The sequence below is a fragment of the Gymnoscopelus microlampas genome (assembly GCF_963454915.1).
Source record: "Gymnoscopelus microlampas genome assembly, chromosome: 4".
Taxonomy (NCBI): domain Eukaryota; kingdom Metazoa; phylum Chordata; class Actinopteri; order Myctophiformes; family Myctophidae; genus Gymnoscopelus; species Gymnoscopelus microlampas.
This window is the reverse complement of record NC_139941.1, coordinates 12,153,190-12,171,938: the sequence shown is the minus strand read 5'-3', so window position 1 is coordinate 12,171,938 and position 18,749 is coordinate 12,153,190. Positions and strand designations below refer to the sequence as shown.

Genomic DNA, 18,749 nt, shown 5'->3' with positions numbered 1-18,749 from the left:
TACACCAGCATTAGCATTGACTTTACAATGCCAGGTCTCTATAATCATACATAAGCAGTGTGGCATGACACCAAGTCACACCATAACCTGCACCAACTCATTACTGATGAAAATAATGTGTGGACCCATAGCTCTAGTCTAGTGTAATGCAGTAATACACCACTTTTACTAGAAACTCTGCCTGGCTTCTTGTAAATCGTGTGACTCTTGGCATCATGAGCACACTTTACCAGCCTAGGTGCCCAGCCGCCCGCGCCTTTTTTAATCATACCTCTCATCTCCAGCCTCTGAAGGAATGGTATTCAAGAACAGTACTACTGTCAGGTCATAACATGACAGTGGGCCTGGGGCCAAACCTACAACAATACAGTACAGTAGGTGAGGATTTTGACTTTTAACCCTGTAAGTTACTGACTGTGAATAGACAGCTTCTTGACAAGACAATGCACGCACATCCACTTCAGTGTCCATGGGCAGGACAAACAAAATAAGACCTTGATGAGATGGAATTTCCTGGAAATGACCTTATTTGAAAAGGACCTCGTTTGGGCCTTAGTTTTCCATCTGTAAACCAAGGCCTGAAGAAGTTTAGACTACATTCACAGAATGATGGCAAATAACCCTTGATGAGATGGAATTTCCTGAAAATGACCTTAATTTTCACTAACATAGGCAACCCCCCCCCCCCCCCACTTTCTTTACCCCCCCCCCCCCCCCCCCCCCCCATAACACATTTTTTGGTGTTATCCTTTTAGACAAAATGTTTGACTGTACGTCTGTACTCGTGCTGTTCTACATTTCTGTCTAATAAAAGATTCAGTCAATCAAAATCTAAGCAGGTATTCACCCATCATTTATACAGTCTATGGTATTCACATGGAAAACCTCCCTGCTCGTGCGCACGCGCACGCAGGGGAAAAACGTCACCGCCGGACGGTGCTTCCGGGTTTCTTCAGTCAGCTGACTTCAGTGTGTGTTTGCAAACAAGTGGAGAGATACATAACATTAGACACACATTACATTACACGACCCCACGGCGTGCACGCCGTGTCCGTATCCGTCCTCGCCCTACCCGTCCACGGTGTCGTGCGTGTCCTCCGTCATGGGGGAGAACCAGAACCAGCTGCATGAGGACAGTGAGGTGGTTGAACAGCATGAAGATGATGTGGTTGTTGTGGACCAGGAGGTACAGTAAGGCTGGCAGCCTGGCACCACCATCATCACGATATAATAGATTCATGTTAGCCTTGGATCAAGACTATCAGAGATGTATTTTATTGATTTTTACATTTTTATATCTACGATATTAGTCTTGGCTAGCACCCCCCAGTGCGTCCTGCACTTTCACCAGTGAAGCCTGTACTTCTCCGTACATGTACAAAAAAATATATATAAGGTGCTTACTGCTTACCCGGTTGGCCCAAATGTTAAGTCACGTTTCGGAGTCTTTGTGCAATGTATTAGTCTGCATTTTTCAATAGCTATGTGTTTTAATCCCGTCTGTGTCTTATTCCCTGTATTTCTCAATGGGCGGTAGTGACGGGGCGCGTCCGGTGAAAGCCAGAATTACACTCAATATAAACAGGAAGTAAAACGGGGATAAAATGGCGTTCGGCCACAGACGGGATTAAAACACTTCTTCATTGAAAAATACGGACTAATACATTGCACAAAGACTCCGAAGCGTGACTTAACATTTGGGGCAACCGGGCAAGCGCCTTATATATTTGTTTTGTACGTGTACGGAGAAGTACGGGCTTTACTGGTGAAAGTGCAGGACGCACTGGGGGGCGCAGGCCAAGCCCAGATACGAAAGTAAAAGACAGACTCGATAAGCATCTATGATGATAGTCTTGATCCAATGCTTAAAGCCTAAGGCTAGATTAATGTGGTTGTTGTGGGGCTGTCAGCCTGGCACCAGCACCACCATTATCATGACATATTATTAGATAATATGATAATATGTATAAGATGATATGGTTGTTGTGGACCAGGAGGTAGGGCTGGCACCACAATCATCATGTCATAATAGATTAATTGCCATGTAAATAATTGGAGATTATAAATATTTTTTTTTGTTCATTTGGCTTGGAACATTGGAATAAGAATACAACAAAAAAAACATTTCTGTTTGCCTTTTAGGGCTTTGTAAACAATAATTCCGATTATGCAAATGATGTAATAACTGTGACAGGCCTACCAGGAGGAGGAGGACATGGAGAAGCAGAGGAGGAACATCATCATGATGATGGACCATCATCATCATCATGCAGCGCCTGCTGGACACAGCAGCACACAGTCCTCTCACAGACTGCTGGCCTACAGCGATGCACTCATCTCTATTATAGCTACTGTCATGGTAGGACTGCATTACAACACATTATTATGATCTATTATAGCTACTGTCATGGTAGGACTGCATTACAACTCATTATTATGATCTATTATAGCTACTGTCATGGTAGGACTGCATTACAACACATTATTATGATATATTATAGCTACTGTCATGGTAGGACTGCATTACAACACATTATTATGATATATTGTAGCTACTGTCATGGTAGGACTGCATTACAACTCATTATTATGATCTAGTATAGCTACTGTCATGGTAGGACTGCATTACAACTCATTATTATGATCTAGTATAGCTACTGTCATGGTAGGACTGCATTACAACACCACATTACTATTATAGCTACTGTCATGGTAAGGACGACATTACAAACGTTAACGTTACATTTATTATGTCAGGACAATAAGGAGTCAAGGACATAAACACTGATTTATAATACAGGTGGGGTTGGCGAAAGGGCCTTTCTGTGTGGAGTTTTGCATGTTCTCCCCGTGTCCCCTAGGGTAGGTACCCTCACAAAAACATGCAGTAATCCTGTTCTCTATACTCCCTCCCCCTGGTCAGCCGGGGCGCCTGATGGAGGGGAAAAGAACTGGTTGGAATAACGTGTTCCTTCCACGCGCTACGTCCTACTGGGGAAACTCCCCCCTGTCAGGTGATAAGAAGCGGCCTGCTCACTCCTCATGCATTGAAGGAAGCATGAGCTCAGTTCGGGGCTCTCCCCAGACTGGCAGAGGGAGAGTAGCGGCCAGGATAACAGCTTAGGCATTGGCACTGGGTGAAAAATGGGTTACAAAAGTTTTAAAGAAAAAAAACACAAATAGATAATTAAGGGTATAATATAATGATATGCATTTGGATGATGCGTCCCATTTTGTGAACCCCTCCCCCCCAGTTTAACAACACACGTTTTCCACCTGTTACACTTACCTAACTGCTTTTTTTCCTTTTTTCCCCTAGATATTACCTGTTGCACATACCAAGATTGAAGATAACGAGGTAATAATGAGCTGGTATAACACACTCTTGATGCAGAACAAACAAATTGCTGTAAATAATAAGGTTCTATGACATACTGAATCCATGTGTGTTTGTCTGTTAGGAATTAAGGGAAAGCATTCAACTGATGCTGTCAACAAAGATCGCTGTATACTTGATGACATTCATGATTGTCACTATGGCATGGGCTGCTCATGTTAGGTATATGTTATAACTTTATAGATTTTCAGTTTTGTTTCACATGATCTTTTATGTAACAGGGTTTTTGTTTCTAACATGTTTGTCATTCATTCATTCCATTCTGTTTTATGTTTTCACAGATTGTTTCAAGTCATTGAACGAATTGACGATAGTCTTGCACTTCTGAACCTCGTAAGTGTCAAGCAGCCTTGACTTTTAGGTGATGTTAGTTATATGTTTTGGTTGAAACAAAATGTTTTTCATTATAAATTTGAAGCTATAATTATATGTTTTTATAGTAATCATTACTATAGAGTGTTTGTTCAGTAACAGGGGTCTCTCTAGCTCTTCAATGAACAGAAAGTTAATGTTCAGATGGGTTGGAAATTTCATCCAATCAGGAGATAGTGCCCATTTATCAGCTTCACTTTAGTGTTCCAGTTCTAATTTTGTCTGCTAATGTCTTTGTGTAATCACTTCCAATTTCACTTGTTCATCTTGTATCCAAGTCACCCATATGACTCAGACATATGGGTCGGATCGGCAGTGCGACGTAGGTATGAGGGCCGAACCTCTAGTAACTAATATGGGCCAAATGTACGTTAGAGTTATGTCATGCCTTGAATGGTAGTAGAGGGTGGATAAAATAGTAATGTCTGTTTTTCTCTGGTGGAAAGGTTCCCTCTGTTCTAATTTTAAGTTCTGCTCTCGGTTCTGTTTCAGGCCTGCATGATGATAATAACGTTTCTACCTTACACAGTGAGTATAAGTCGACTGAGAGTGCTGCTCACAGGCATTGTAATAATGTTAGGCAGCTGTGGGTCTGTGAAAGGGTACATCATTATACACTGCTGTAAGAGTGTGTTCTCACTCAGTCAACCTGTTTGGTTAAATAGCTTTCTACTTCATTCCTTCTGACCGCCAGAGGCAGTGTTTTCAACACCTGGATATCCATCGCGCGCTCGCGCATAGGTCGAATATTAATACCAACAAAGTCACTCGTGACCTGTGTACGCGCACGTCACCTATATAGGTACGGTGGACACAGCGATCATCCTCTTTCATCTTTTCGCCTCCGGGGCGTAGGTCGATTACTCGCAGCTGCGCGTGGAGTCTCGCAGCCAACACGGCTGGGGCTACGGACTCTCCGTCCTCCAGAGACTGCGTAGTCTGCTACCATGGAATTACGTTACCCCGTTCACAGGGGCTGTCGGAAGGGAACGACAGAAGGAAGGAGAAAAACAAAACAAAAAAGCATGTACAAACAGCCCTGCACGAGTCACGACGGTGAATGGAGTTAGCTGCTGCCTGCTAGCGTTGGTAGCTAACTGCAATGGCTTGGTGGCTAACTACAAGAGCATCGAGTAGCGTACCGCAAGCATTGGGAATGTGTCTCGCCCCGCAGCGGCTGGTCGCTGGACAACATAACAACAATAGCAGCGTGGGCTGCCCGCTGCACCGTTGCGGTTTGTCCTGACTCCTGACACGGATAACGTGGAGCCATAGCTGTACATTGGCGACGGTGAGTGAATGTTTGGGCTGTGTTTACAGAAATAAGTAAATAAAATTAGCGTGAGGGACCGCGGTGCGCGGCCCACCGTAATGTACCGTTAGCAATTAGCAGTGGGGGTGTATCTCGCTCGGCTACTGCTGGTCGCTGGACGGAAGAGGAGAAAAAAAGGGGAAAAAACAAGAAATGACTAAAGTCATAATATAGCCGCTTGCGGCAGGCGTCACAGAATCTGCGACGCTAAACGCTTTAATGTGTTTTATATAAGTGGTGGCAACATTTTGTGACACCACACGGGTCTTCCCAACAATAGCTAAGATTGAAGTCAGTGTGAACATGGCCAAATAATAGAACTTAATAGCCAAGCTAGGTCTAATGAAGCACGCTAGCATTTAGGCTAACCCCCCCTGCCTGAGGCTCTCTCCGCTTTCTCTCTCTCTACTGAGAGGGGGGGGGGGGGTGCTGCAAAGGGCCGTCTCCCCATTGGGGGAAGTGTGAAGGACTTGATGACTAAGTCATATTATACCAGGAGCTGTGTCTTGGATCCTGCTGGAGTCTCCTGACAGTGTTTCTCACTCCGCTACTGCTTGTCGCTGGACGAAGGAAGTGGAAAGTGTTAGCGCTGAGTGTATCCCATTCTGCCGCTTTGAGGATCCACGTGCGGACCACCGCAACATGGCGTCAGCGCCGCAACATGGCGTCAGCGTAGTAAGTGTTTCTCACTCCACTACTGCTTGTCGCTGGACGAAAGAAGGATAGAGTATCAGCGTTGAGAGTGTGTCTCGCTCTGCCGCTTAATATACCGCAAGCATTGGGAGTGTGTCTCGCTCCGCTGCTGCTGGTCGCTCCACTACTGCTTGTCACTGGACGAAAGAAGGGAAAACGATTAGCGCTGAGAGTGCATCTCGCTCTGCCGCTTGATAAACCATGGCAGGCGGCCCACCGTCCATATAACGTGAGCATTGGGAGTGTGTTTCGCTCCGCTACCGCTTGTCGCTGGACGAAAGGAGTGGAAAGTATTAGCGTTGAGAGTGTGTCTCGCTCTGCCGCTTTTGGAGGGACCACGCCACTGCGGCGTGCGCCCACTGGAATATACCGCTAGCACTGGGAGTGTGTCTTGCTCCGCTACTGCTTGTCGCTGGACAAAGGCGTTGAGAGTGCATAGTCTGCTCTGCCGCTTTGAGAGACCGCGGCAGAACTTGATCGCCTGACTGATGTCTCATAGGCGGTGCTCTCCCCTCGATGACACGACGGCGGTGGAGCCAGATTGACTGGTTAAGGTGTCTCATAGAAGGTGTTCTTTCGCCTCGAGGAGACGACCAAAGCGTTAATGAGCGCAGTGGCGGAGAACTGACTCCATAAGTACAAATACCTAAAGCGGAATTGTACTTAAGTACAGTACTGAGTACATGTACTCAGTTACGTTACACCATTGTATGAGTGCTCTTCTGTGAATGTTTTGGCTAAGAGTGGTTCTCACTCTAACGCAGACATTCTATCTACCAGACATGTGGCGCTTGTTAGCGCGATGGCTGCAGCTAATAAAGGACACCCAGAGGGTGCTTTGCTCTGTCGTTGTTGGACGATATACTGTGTACCTATTACCGCATGTACTTGGTGCTATGTTCAGAGAATGGCACACTACCGGACAGCGGTGTGCATACAGGTCACAACTCCACTGAGCGCCAAAACACATGTCAAGTGGTAAACGCTGCTCGGTACTGATGCAGCATATTTTGCCCGTGATATACAGGGGTATGCCAATACTGCCACTGTGTGTGCTTAACCTCACAGTTCGAGTACGGATCATAGCTTGAGTGTGACTCTGCTGCTATTCGGATTATACTGTTTGTGCTTGGCAGTAAAATGGAATTATAGTGCTAGTATGGTTCAAGTGTGTCTCGCTTTGCCATCACTTGGTTATCATACTGTGTGTATTTGACACATGACATGACACTGTGGCTTGAGTGGTTCTCGCTCCTTGCTACGACGACGTTGCATATTAGTAACATTGTACTCGGTGTACTGATAATCAATAAACTTGTTTATTGGCAATAGATCCCCACTAGCTGCGGCGAAAGGACAGCCAGCAGCTATTCTTCCTGGGGTCCAAGGCAACGGAATACGTTAACAAGTACATAGGTACTTGACGCTGTAGCTTGAACGATTCTCGCTCTTTTGCTATGGCTACGTTATCAATAGCACTGAGTATCTCGCTCTTCTGCTGTTACCCACTAATACTGTGTGTACCTGGTACTCACTACTGCTATTCAACATATGCAGTATACTGTGAATACTTGATATCATAGCGTGAGTGTATGTCGCTCTGCTGCTATCCAGATAATACTATGTGCTTGATAGTGCAATAGTCTTAAATAATTCTATATGACGAGGGAAGTGTTCGGCTTCACCACTTCTTAACTATCATACTGTGTCCTTGACACTGTAGCCTGAATGATTCTCGCTTTCGCTATGGCTACGTCATCAGTAGTATTGAGTGTCTCACTCTGTTGCTGTTGCCCATGGATTATTGCAACAATGGCTGGTCCCAGAAGAGAGGGTCCATTACTTGCGCCAGTCATGTCCTGACTATGGTGCCTGACACAGGCTATGGCTGTGAATGTTTAGCTAATTGGTCAGCCATGGGGAGTACAGCCCAATATGGCCTAGACCTAAGGCTAGTGGTTGATGCCAACATTGCTTACTTTACTTACCTTACTGTAAGTCGATCCGGATTAAGAGCGCCTGCTAAATGCCTAAACTGTAAACATTGCTTCTCTGGTGGTGTCACTAGATGAAGCTGTTGAGCTGGATGACTGTTGCTCATGGCCACAGTGTTAGTCTCTGGTCTGCTACCTAGAGCCATGCCACAGCAGCTGGAATGGGATGTATTGGACATTCCCTTAACTACCTCGCCCTAGCCCTCCGGCATGCGAGTGTTGATACGCAGACACAGCGCCTGTACAGCGCCTATGCAGCGCCTATCACTCTAGGCGTTTGCTTGCATGATTAGAGAATCAGCAGACTGTCTACTTGCATAAGGTCAGTGCCACGTGTGGCTTTTCTAAGGTGGCCATAACTGAGTGGTTAGTGGCCTGCATGGGGAGCCAGAGCCTCTGGATGTCCCGGGTTTGATGCCAGGCCAGCAATGGGTCGATGTGTCCCCCTATCTGAGCCCCTAATTGCCCCCCCTGAGCGCCGGTGAATGGCTGCTCACTGCTCCTAGTAGTTCTAGGATGGGTAATAGATACAGCGGATGAATTTCACGCATGTACAAATGTGAATAAAAAGGGGGAAAGGAGTGTGGACCATTCCAACAGGCCCCACTCTCATGGAGAGGCAGTGAGACACTTCAGACTCTCTCTGCCTGTCATTCCAGGCCAGACGTTTGGGGCTGCTACCCAACATGCCTTGCAGCATAGGGCACCGTGAACAGGCAGTTCAGTTCAATTGGAAGGTTTCTGCTTGACCTACTTGATTTACTCATATATATATTTGTGGCTTGGGCCTCGAACCCCAAGACTGCAACAGAATGGTGAGGGTCTCAGCCAGTGTCGTTGATGCACTGGACCTGCATGCAGTGCACCTGGCCCTCAAGATGTTTATGACGTGTTCAATAACACAATATGTCAACAGTCTGTCTTCTGGGGCGCTTGACCCAGTCAGTCTCTGCAGGAGGCTTGGAAGCTCCTTCTGTGGGCCTTGCCTCATCTTGCAAATTTCATAGCAATGCGCTTGTTGGGTGTACAGTCCAGGCTGCGGACGTGTTTCCCACTGGAAGCCTCTTGGATCCGATAGCAGTTCGGGTCACGTGCATAGGTATGGCAGAGCGGTAGTACCGTTAGCCTTGAGGGCATAACGCGTTGTTGACTGTAGGTCTCCCTGCCGGGACAGACCAGTCCGTTAGGGCAAGATGCTCTGGCCTACTGCAGCTTCTCAATGAAGTGCCTTGGCCTCTCCACGGAGACAAGATCTCCTGTCACAGTTTGGGGGGGGAGGTGTATGTGGCATCCTCACTCCTAACCTTCAGCTGCGTCATTGACCACTGAAATTCAAGACTATTGTCCGAACATTACTGGATTTTCGTACATCGTACCAAAGCAATAAGGATTAGCGTTGAGGGTGTTTCTCCCCCTGCCGCTTTGATATACCGCAAGCATTGGGGGTGTGTCCCGCCCCGCTGCTGCTGGTCGCTGGACGACAATAGAAATAAAACAATAAGGGTTAGCGTTGAGGGTGTTTCTCACCCTGCCGCTTTGATATACTAGGGCGTTGCACGCCAGCGAGTGTAAACTGTGCTCTAGTTGGGACCACTGTATAGATTGGAGCGTTGCTCTGTGCTTATGCCGCTCTAGATTTCCGCGGAGGATGTTAAATGAAGGGTTCAGCCTCTCTACCATTGAGATGCTCTCCGCGTGTGGCTCCCACAGGTTGTATGGGTGCCTTCATGATGCTTGCCTGTGGTATTGGAAGCTTTGTCCCCAGCCGGTACATCAGGCTTCTCTCAGATGACCATCTGTTAGTGCTCTTTGTCCTCACTGCTTCATCGGCAGAAGTGAGTAGGTGGGCTTCATGCCCTGGCCATTGCCAGAGACTGTTAAAGTGGGACTCCGATGGGTCTGGGTTTACCATATGGCCAACCCCTCCTTACGTCCTCAGAGGCTTTCTGCCTTTCACGTCAGCTAGCCTATTTATTTGTTAGTTTGCTCCTCAACCAAGGATGGGAGAAACTGCATTCTAGTACCTGCCTATTGTGTCCCGTCCGGGCTCTGTGGCAGGACATAGCTGTGATGGCTGGAGTTTGGTTGTATTTGTCTGTGATGAAGGGCACAGCTGTGCCTTGGCTTAATGGAGACTTTCATTGCTGCGTTCAGGCAAATGTACGTCTTCAGTGGACCTCTAGGTTTCCCCCAAGGTATTTCTTGACCGCGGGTGTTGCCAGAGCCTCTCCCTCAGTGATACAGGCTTGGAGCAGGCCAGGAGATGCAGCCGAATGGGCTTCATCTTTCATGGGTTTTTGCCCGCTCCTGTATATATATATATATATATATAGTCAACCTGGCCGTCTCGCAGCGACGGCTTTGTTGTTGTCTGTTCATTCTGTCTGCAAACCGACCTTGGTAAGCGCAGATTCCTCGTGACTATGTTGGTATTAGTCATCCAGGTGTTGAAAACACTGCCTCTGGCGGTCAGAAGGAATGAAGTAGAACGAGAGTTATGCATATAACTAAGGTTCCACGAATTCCGGATGACCGCCAGAGTTGACTGTCACTCGGAATCTCATTCTCGACGAAAAGATTTCAAGAGGATGATCGCTGTGTCCACCGTACCTATATAGGTGACGTGCGCGTACACAGGTCACGAGTGACTTTGTTGGTATTAATATTCGACCTATGCGCGAGCGCGCGATGGATATCCAGGTGTTGAAAACACTGCCTCTGGCGGTCATCCGGAATTCGTAGAACCTTAGTTATATGCATAACTCTCGTTAGTAGTTGTAGTTGCATGTGACTAAACATTGAATGTCATGACCATGCCTCCTTCACACTTGCTTTTTACTCGTCTGGTTCATATTGTTTAACCCATAAAGACAGAGAACGCATCAACATTTTTAGATTTCTTTGGCTATTCAAAAATAGCAGATATACAAGCTTTTTCATGTCAAGGACCCCAAAATGATATGTATTTGGCCGTGGACCCTCATCTCACAATATGTTGTTCCAGGGACCCCCTAGAAGCAAAGAGTTGAGTTAAAGATGTTCGCTTTAAAAAATATATATATTCAAAGATTTGCAAAAATAGTCACAATTTTTAAAAAAATTAGCAGATCTACAAGCTCATAGTGCGGCACTCGGTGCCACGCTATGAGCTTGTAGATCTGCTATTTTTGAATGGCTAAAGACAGAGTGGTTACACAGATGCATTCCCGGTTTTAATGGGTTAAACAGGGTTCAGAATGAAACATAAAGCCATTTAATTCTCCTGTTCACAACAGAATAGAAAGCGTGGACTACCAACTGGTATTGTTTTTCCACACTCGTAACAAGGTTGTCTTTTTCTTTCCCCTGCAGTTCAGCCTCATGGCAACCTTCCCTAACAACATCTTGGGGATCCTGTTGTTCTGTGCGTGCGTCATGGTGATAGGTTTAATTCAGGTAAGGAAGGAGTCTGCTGTGCAAAATGAACAGAGAGGAATCAAAACCACTAGGAAATGCCTGTGATCTTCTTTAAAAAAAAAAGACTTGTATTTCAGTTGTTTTGCCTATTTCCCCTAGTTCCTCTGATTTAAATAGGGAAAAGGGGAATATTTTCTGGGCCCTGAGGGAGGATACATTGCTTTTACAGTTTCACCCAGCTGATAGCTTCTCAGGTGACTTTCATGAGCGCATTGATGATCTTTTTCATGTTTACATGTATGACTGGAGCAGAGAAGGCCTACTTTGATTTCTCTAATTAAATCTAATTTAACATTTGTGTATTCACTAACATATCGTTGATGTCGGGCAGAAATCTTATATCTCCATATTTCAACTTTTTAGGCTTGTTTTTGTTTTGCAAATGAATGCCCTACTTCGTTGCATAAGAGTGTCCCTCAAAATATTTTAGAAAATTTGTGAAAGTGGTTAAGTCTGTCTGTGGGTTTTATAATTATTTAACCAATGCAAGGTAAAGGATTCATTGGAACACAGGTTATTTTTTCCATTTCCTGAAAAAGTTTGTTTGCCATGATTCTCCTTTATTTCTAATCAAAATAAAGGAACACTTGAGATCACCCTGCCTCTGCTACCTGAGCTCAAGTACTAACAGAGCAATGCACGCACATCCAAAACAAACACGGGTGCAGGATGAAGAATACTTAAGATCAAGAAAATAAATAATTATCCACATAAATTGTATTGGAGGTACTCAGGTACACGATGAGGAGGTGGGAGATTTAGACGCAAGGACGCAATTTAAACCCTATGGTCGCTTAAGACCACTACTAGTTGAAAAGTCGTATTGCCTGAAGCATGAAGCGCAACATCTACCCCTGCCCGAGCAGGCATTCTGTGTGACAGAAATTGTGTTTTCCGTGCAGGAGACCTGCATGTTCGAATCGCGGGAAGGACATAAATCTTACGGAGTGCAGCTTCATCTTCTCTCTCTCTCATGTGTCCCCAGGCTGTGATTGTGGTCTATGCGTTCAGCCGTCCGTTCCTTCTGAACGAGCAGATCCAGATCTCGGAGAACCAGACCTTCTACAAGCACCACATCCTCAAGGTCATCATGCGGGTTCCCATCATGTGCTTCTTCGCCAGTATCTTTGCGTTCATATTCTTCCAAGTGGTAGGTTGTGCTTTAAAATGTTCTCTCTTTCTGTCTATTCATTTGCAACAAGAAACGGGTCAAGCTGGGTTCTCTGGCGTGCTCGTCATAGATCGAGTTGACAGTCTGACTGCCTTTTGTTTAGGAGAAGTCAAGTTGACCCATTATATATTTTCTTAACCCTTTAAGACCGGGAACGCATCTGTGTCATTTTAAGATTTCTTTGGCTATATAAAAAAACGTTTATGTTACTATATCAGTGGTGCTCCAACTTTTCCTTTCCATGTCAAGCACCCCCAAAATGATATGTATTTGGCCGTGGACCCCCATCTCAAAATATGTTGTTCTAGGGACCCCCAGAAGCACAGATCGGAGTAAATGTTCGCTTTAAAGTGTATATATTCAAAGATTTGCAAAACATTTCGATTTTTCAAAAAATTGCAGATCTACAAGCTCATATGAGCTTGTAGATGTTCCGTTTTTGAATAGCACAAAGAAATCTAAAAATGACACACAGATGTGTTACCGGTCTTAAAGGGTTAAATACTAGAGTTCCTTTCAATTGTCAAGCATACAGTATCTTACCTAAATTGGACTGGCTTTTTACTACTACTAAGCAAGGTAGTTAGTAGTTTAGCCAGCTTGCGTGGTGGAAGGCAAACAGTACGGTACCCGTAACTGCCACTGGCAGTGAAACACTGTCTTTGCATCCCTGCAACTTCTATTGGAACGCATATTTCCGAAGGCTGGATATTACATTGTCAATAAGAGAAGGAATTCCCTTCTACCTGACAATGTGGACAGATTAGACTTCTTGGCACACAACCTGAAGAGTTAATTTGCAAATTTGTGGATTTAACATTTTCCAAGCTACTAGGCTTACTTTTCATTTAAAATGTTGTTGTTTTATATGGGCATATGAAACTCAAAACACTTTTATCCACTGCTGGGCTCTGCAATGTTGCCCCCCACTGGATCTATAATGAATTGCAGCTTTTGGATTGTAGGGCCAGCCCTACAGTACATAATTATAACATAAGAGCAGAAGTATTAAACAATTTAATATTCCTGCATCCAGTGAGCACCTGAGCTGTTGTGTCTACTAGTAACTTTGTTTTCATTTTGTCTCTCAGGCCTACGTGCTCTTAGCCATTGTGATCTTCTTGCCATACATCACCCAGTCGTTAAAGTGGTGTCGCAGCAAAGCCATCGGTAAGGAATTATTCGTCTTATGCAGTGTTGGGCAGTAGAGCAAGTTGGTATCTTATCAATAAGGAGCTTTAGGTGGATAAGTGACCAACGTGAAGGTGGGTAGGTGGTCACCTAAAGCTGGAGCATGTAACTCCACTCTGGTTAACACATTGTGTGCCAGAGGTTTATTAAAATATTGTACGTTCAGTGCCTGCATATCTTCCATCCACTTACGTTGATACGTTTCGTGCCGTAGAAGCCCCGACGCGGAAGTGCATGTAAACAACGCGTGCGTGCGAGACGGCGGAGGGTCCCGACTAAGTTCGCCTGGAACAATAATATTTCTAACGCGATTCTCCATTGCAGAGTGATCGCCGATCGAAAACGTCTCGCTTCCACCACGTTAAAAAGAAATGGAGATATCCACCGCCAAGGTCTAATCTCGTAATGCACTTACCACTGCCAAGCTTTTTTTGTCCTTTTTTGTTTTTTTGATTCCGCCATAGCCCCCGCTAAATCCGTTTAAAATCCGCGTTCATTTGGTTCGACACAAACACGGGATCCGACATTACAAAACACCGAAGACCGCTACGCGATCCGACCCTCCATTTTGGAGAACGAGGGCAAAACGTCAGAGTGGGGGATGCGGAGAGCAAAACAACAAGCTGAGATAACCGCATCCAAAGTTGATCGCTAGACAGGAAACGGAGGCGGGACAAAAAACGGAAACAGTATTATTTCGTTTCCGGTCCGCCCCCCCCCCCCCCCCCCCCCCCCGAAACCGGAAGTGCAAAAAAAATCCGGAATCTGCACCTGTTCGATTTAACATGGGAAAACACCCGCCCCGTAGGACTACGGGTACGGCGGTTAACGGTTGGATTTAACGGCCCGTAGGACTACGGTCTTGGCGGTCAATGTGTTAAGCTTTTAGTCAAGGAGTTAACATTGGAAAGGCTGACCGGAAGGATTTTTTGACATGGATCCACATCCGGCCTCTCCTTCTCAGAGACTCCTTGGATGATCCCAAAGTTTCGTTAGAGCGCCCCACGTGGGCCCCACGTATAAAACAAATAATGGGTCAAAAGCGGTCCGGACCGTTTATGGCACATGACGCATGGATTCTCAAAAACGGTCCGGACAGTTTTTGGCACACAATGTGTTAAGAGCTCCTGTGCATGTTCTTGTAGCTCAGCTATTTTTTGAAAGATTTTTAAAGTTAAAGTTAAGTGGTCTATCTGTGGATTTATAAATATTTAACCAATGAAAAGTATTAAAGAGCTTATAACTAAATAATAACTACATTGGGTCCATTAGAACATACTGTAGGCTCCAGTTTGGTTTTCTGCTTAGATACATTTTTTGTTACAGAATATGAATGTATGTTTGTTTCAGGTCAAAGGGAGGAGACTCCAGAGTCCATGCAGATGTTTTTGTACCACCCCAATGAACCCCTCAGCAAAGAGCGCGTGGAGGCTTTCAGTGACGGAGTTTACGCCATCGTAGCCACACTCCTCATCCTGGACATTTGGTTTGTTGAATCCCTTTATTTTTTGTCATAATACAGTAGGATTAATGGAAGGTAAATAACTTTTTTAAATAAATTATTTTCACTGAAACATTTCAGTACAGCAGGCCACATGTGCCAATGGATCATCAAGTCCGTCAACTTGAGCGGTTCTTTTGTGTTTTATATTGATGTGTCATGTGAAAGAACATCTAAACTAATCACCGTTTCCATGTCCTGTGGGGCCCTCAGCGAGGACAACATTCCCGATGCAGACACGGTACAGAAGCAGTACGGTGGCAGTCTGGTCGCAGCTCTGCAGGCCTACGGCCCAGAATTCCTGGCTTACTTCGGCTCCTTCGCCACTGTCGGTCTTCTCTGGTTCGTCCACCACTCCCTCTTCCTCCACGTCACCAAAGCCACACGTTTCATGGGCCTTCTCAACACCTTCTCCCTCGCCTTCGTCGGAGGTTTGCCTCTAGCCTACCAGCTAACCCACGAGTTCCCGCGCAACTCCCGCAACGAGCTGGAGGCCATTCAGATCAGCTGTGTCATCATTTTCTTTGCGGGCATATTCCAGCTAGCCATTTGGATCGTTGCACTGTTTGATGAACGGAACACTCTGCACCCAAAAGTGAGATACGGTGGATCTGAGCATGCCTTTATGCTAGCGAAGCTAGCGTTGTATCCGAGTATAGCGTTCGGGACGTTTTTTCTAACATGTATTTTGAGTAAATTTAGCACATCTATTTTTCACCTGATGGAGATCACGGTGCCATTTGCGTTTCTGGTGTTAAGGTTGTTGGTACGTGTTGCCTTGGCGCTTTTACGGTTAATGTTCTGTCCTGATAGACCAGATCTTCAGTCGGTTTTAGAGGAGGAGGAGGAGGAGGAAGACCCTAGATTGCCCTTTAATGCACTAGTCACTTAGCTTTGAAGGAAGTGGCCATTGGAAAGTGAACTGTTTGTTACTGGAAATGGGCATTGCAAATATGCATGGCCTTAAGGGGAATTTGGGGTTAGATTGATCCTATTTATTTAGATTCAGGTGAGCGGTACCTTAAATCTGATGTGAGGACCCATTACAAAATAATCGAACACGATAAGTTTCAATTTAAAATCTACTGTGGCATTTAAGGAAAAGCACACAAAAAAGAAATGCCTAGGGAGCCAAAACTGAAACATTGTGACATGCTTTAAGTACTTGTAGAGAATGAGCAGAAGGAGTCCCGTCTTGTACTGTTCGGGCAAACAAACGAGGGAAGTGACAGCAGGTGAGTAGATACTGCAGGGCTGATGAGGGAGTGGAGACATGTGTGTAGGTAACACTGAAGTGAGGAGGCAAAAGGAGAGAGACAGACTCCTCCTATACAGTATTATTGGATCCATCTTATAAAAACTGACATACAACTTGTTGATATCTTTAGTTTTGAAGATACGACCAATGGAGGGCGTGGATCAGTACATAAATTGGGCCAATCATCACAAAACTGTAAGTACCTGAAACATACCCTGTGTAAAGTTACTTTGAAATCACCCAATAGCAATTTCGGTTCCAAATACATGGACCATGGGCTCTGTGAACATTTGGCTTGAAATCAATGTCAGTTTGTCCAAACATCACCCAACCAGGTATTTTTTAATGAAGCTGTTGGAATATTTGGCCTTAAATGAATGTCTGTACAATTGTAATAGTTGGAAGCTGTCTTTAATACAGGTGTTGGAAACTTCATCTTTATCAAATTCATCACCTTCCTCTTTACCATCTTCTATTCTGTGCTTGGACCCCATTAGTTGCTGCTTGTGGATGGCCATAATATTTTTAAGTGCCAATTGGATGTAGAAGGGTAAAGTTCCACAGTAGAGAAATGATGATGTAGATGGAGATGGATTCTTCCATTTTTGGCTTTGACATAGCAGGGAGTGATCGACCCCTGGCCACAGTCTGATGTAGAGTCAAACCCCCCACTGGACATTGAGGGTTAGAACAGTGGGAAAGTGCAATGACTTTGGAGGAGCAGGAGGTGGAATTGAGTGTACTGTAGATCATGGGTTCCCAGACTTTTCAGCCCGCGACCCCAAAATAATGAGGCCATTGACTCGCGACCCCACCTAATAGGCTCTATTCACAGCAGCCATATTATGAAGACATTCACAGGTGTTGCCAATGATACTAAGGAAGGCTCTGTTCCATTCTGGTCAAACAGAGTCAAGGTGCTGATATTGTGCATGTTGGCTCACTGGAAACACTCTGCTACACCAGTGGGTCTACAGTTAGGGTCCAGGGACCCTCATGGGCTTCCAAATGGCCCCTTACAGGTGTATAACTCTGAGAGTGTACAAATGGAACCAAATGGACCCGTAAGGGTCCATTTGGTTCCATTTGTACACTCTCAGAGTTATGGGGGCCGTGGAAACCACTGTGCTACACTAAATGGAACAGAGCCTTCATTAGTATCATTGGTGACACCTGGGAAGGAAGTGATAATATGGCTGCTGTGAATAGAGCCTATCCTGGAGGTAATTTATGCACATAAACGTGCACGTTCGGTCCGCATTTGTAATGTATTAAAATGGTAAAATGTACCATGTGTACTTTTTAGATTGTATTTCATCCATTCTGTTGAATTTCAATTTTATTTTTTTTTAATTATTTTTGTAATGACCCAAAATAATTTTGCGACCCCACCGTCAGTGTCCCGCAACCCCAAGTGGGGTCGCGACCCCAACTTTGGGAACCCCTGCTGTAGATGGAGGGTATTTGAACCTGTGGTTATGTAGTAAACTGGGTGAGTGATGGGCTAGAAGGACAAATGAACCATTGAGGACTCTCCTCAGTGGGGTGTTGTATAGATTCTAGTAGAAGTCTGTAGAACGATGAATGAGAATCTCTTAAAATGTGTGTGATTTGGAGGAATAACTTTGATATCAAACACAAACTGAAGATGCATAGACACTCCGTCCAGTTACTGTTATGTTTGATTATGACATAATGATAGAAGAGTGAACTTTGTTTAGTTACAGGTTCAAACGTCAGATGTGCAGGCCATATCTAATCAATGTGTTGTGTTTGTTGCGCCTTTTCTTTTAAAAAGCAATTTAAATATTGGAGTCAGTGTGTGATTCAAAAATGTTTGTGTGTAATGCCACCCCTTTTAAACCTTTATTTATATTTGTAGGTAGGTTGTTTGTATGTAGTTCTGCTAAATGACTGTAATGTTCCTTTAATATTTGTATATCTACTCAGTTGTGAAAGAGACTTGGGATATTAAACTTGGAAATGGTTTCATTTTGAACTGAAATCTATGTGATTTCCTTTGAATGATCACTATTTTGGTATGTAGATAGAAAGTAGGCCTACTATGGCATATGTAACGTACGTACATGGTCCAGTAGATGGCGCTGTGAGGGTCCGGTCAAAAGCCAGATCCCATTGCTCAACTTGCTGCCTCCTCCATCCTCCAGCATGGCTGTGTTAGTGTTAAATTGGTGACCTGCTGAAATATGTGACCATACTGTTGACTTCGTTTATCAACAGAGTATACTAGGTTTAACTCTGTTAATAAACAAACGTCAGTGATTTGCGTTCACAAGATGGTCACATATTTCAGAAGGTCACCAAGTTCACCATAACGCCACAATGCTGGAGGATGTAGGCGATGCAGACATTTGAGCATTGGGATCTGGCTTAAGTCTTTTTC

At 44.9% G+C, this 18,749-nt stretch overlaps 1 protein-coding gene across 3 annotated transcripts; it reads left to right on the top strand.

The window, feature by feature from the left end:
• The first annotated feature begins 984 nt into the window (after window positions 1–984).
• tmem175 (transmembrane protein 175) lies at window positions 985–17,158 on the top strand. 3 transcript variants are annotated; one of them, XM_084055170.1, is made up of 11 exons: window positions 985–1,186; window positions 2,204–2,359; window positions 3,320–3,358; window positions 3,462–3,559; window positions 3,679–3,730; window positions 4,262–4,297; window positions 11,120–11,203; window positions 12,210–12,374; window positions 13,487–13,565; window positions 14,937–15,072; window positions 15,301–17,158. In XM_084055170.1, exons 1-11 carry the CDS (start codon window positions 1,103–1,105, stop codon window positions 15,977–15,979), a joined length of 1,608 nt encoding a protein of 535 aa, XP_083911296.1. In that variant the 5' UTR covers window positions 985–1,102; the 3' UTR covers window positions 15,980–17,158. The 3 variants fall into 3 exon arrangements, with proteins under 3 accessions (XP_083911296.1, XP_083911295.1, XP_083911297.1); XM_084055169.1 differs by having other exon boundaries at window positions 2,195–2,359; XM_084055171.1 differs by lacking the exon at window positions 985–1,186 and adding an exon at window positions 1,985–1,997 and having other exon boundaries at window positions 2,195–2,359.
• Window positions 17,159–18,749: the final 1,591 nt, after the last annotated feature.

What these genes read in the sequence shown, in the direction of transcription:
- tmem175 (XM_084055169.1), top strand. Translation starts at nt 1,103, where the DNA reads ATGGGGGAGAACCAGAACCAGCTGCATGAGGACAGTGAGGTGGTTGAA. An exon ending in CCAAGATTGAAGATAACGAG is followed by an intron (nt 3,359 to 3,461) that starts GTAATAATGAGC and finishes TTTGTCTGTTAG; the next exon opens with GAATTAAGGGAAAGCATTCA. An exon ending in CGTTCATATTCTTCCAAGTG is followed by an intron (nt 12,375 to 13,486) that starts GTAGGTTGTGCT and finishes TTTGTCTCTCAG; the next exon opens with GCCTACGTGCTCTTAGCCAT.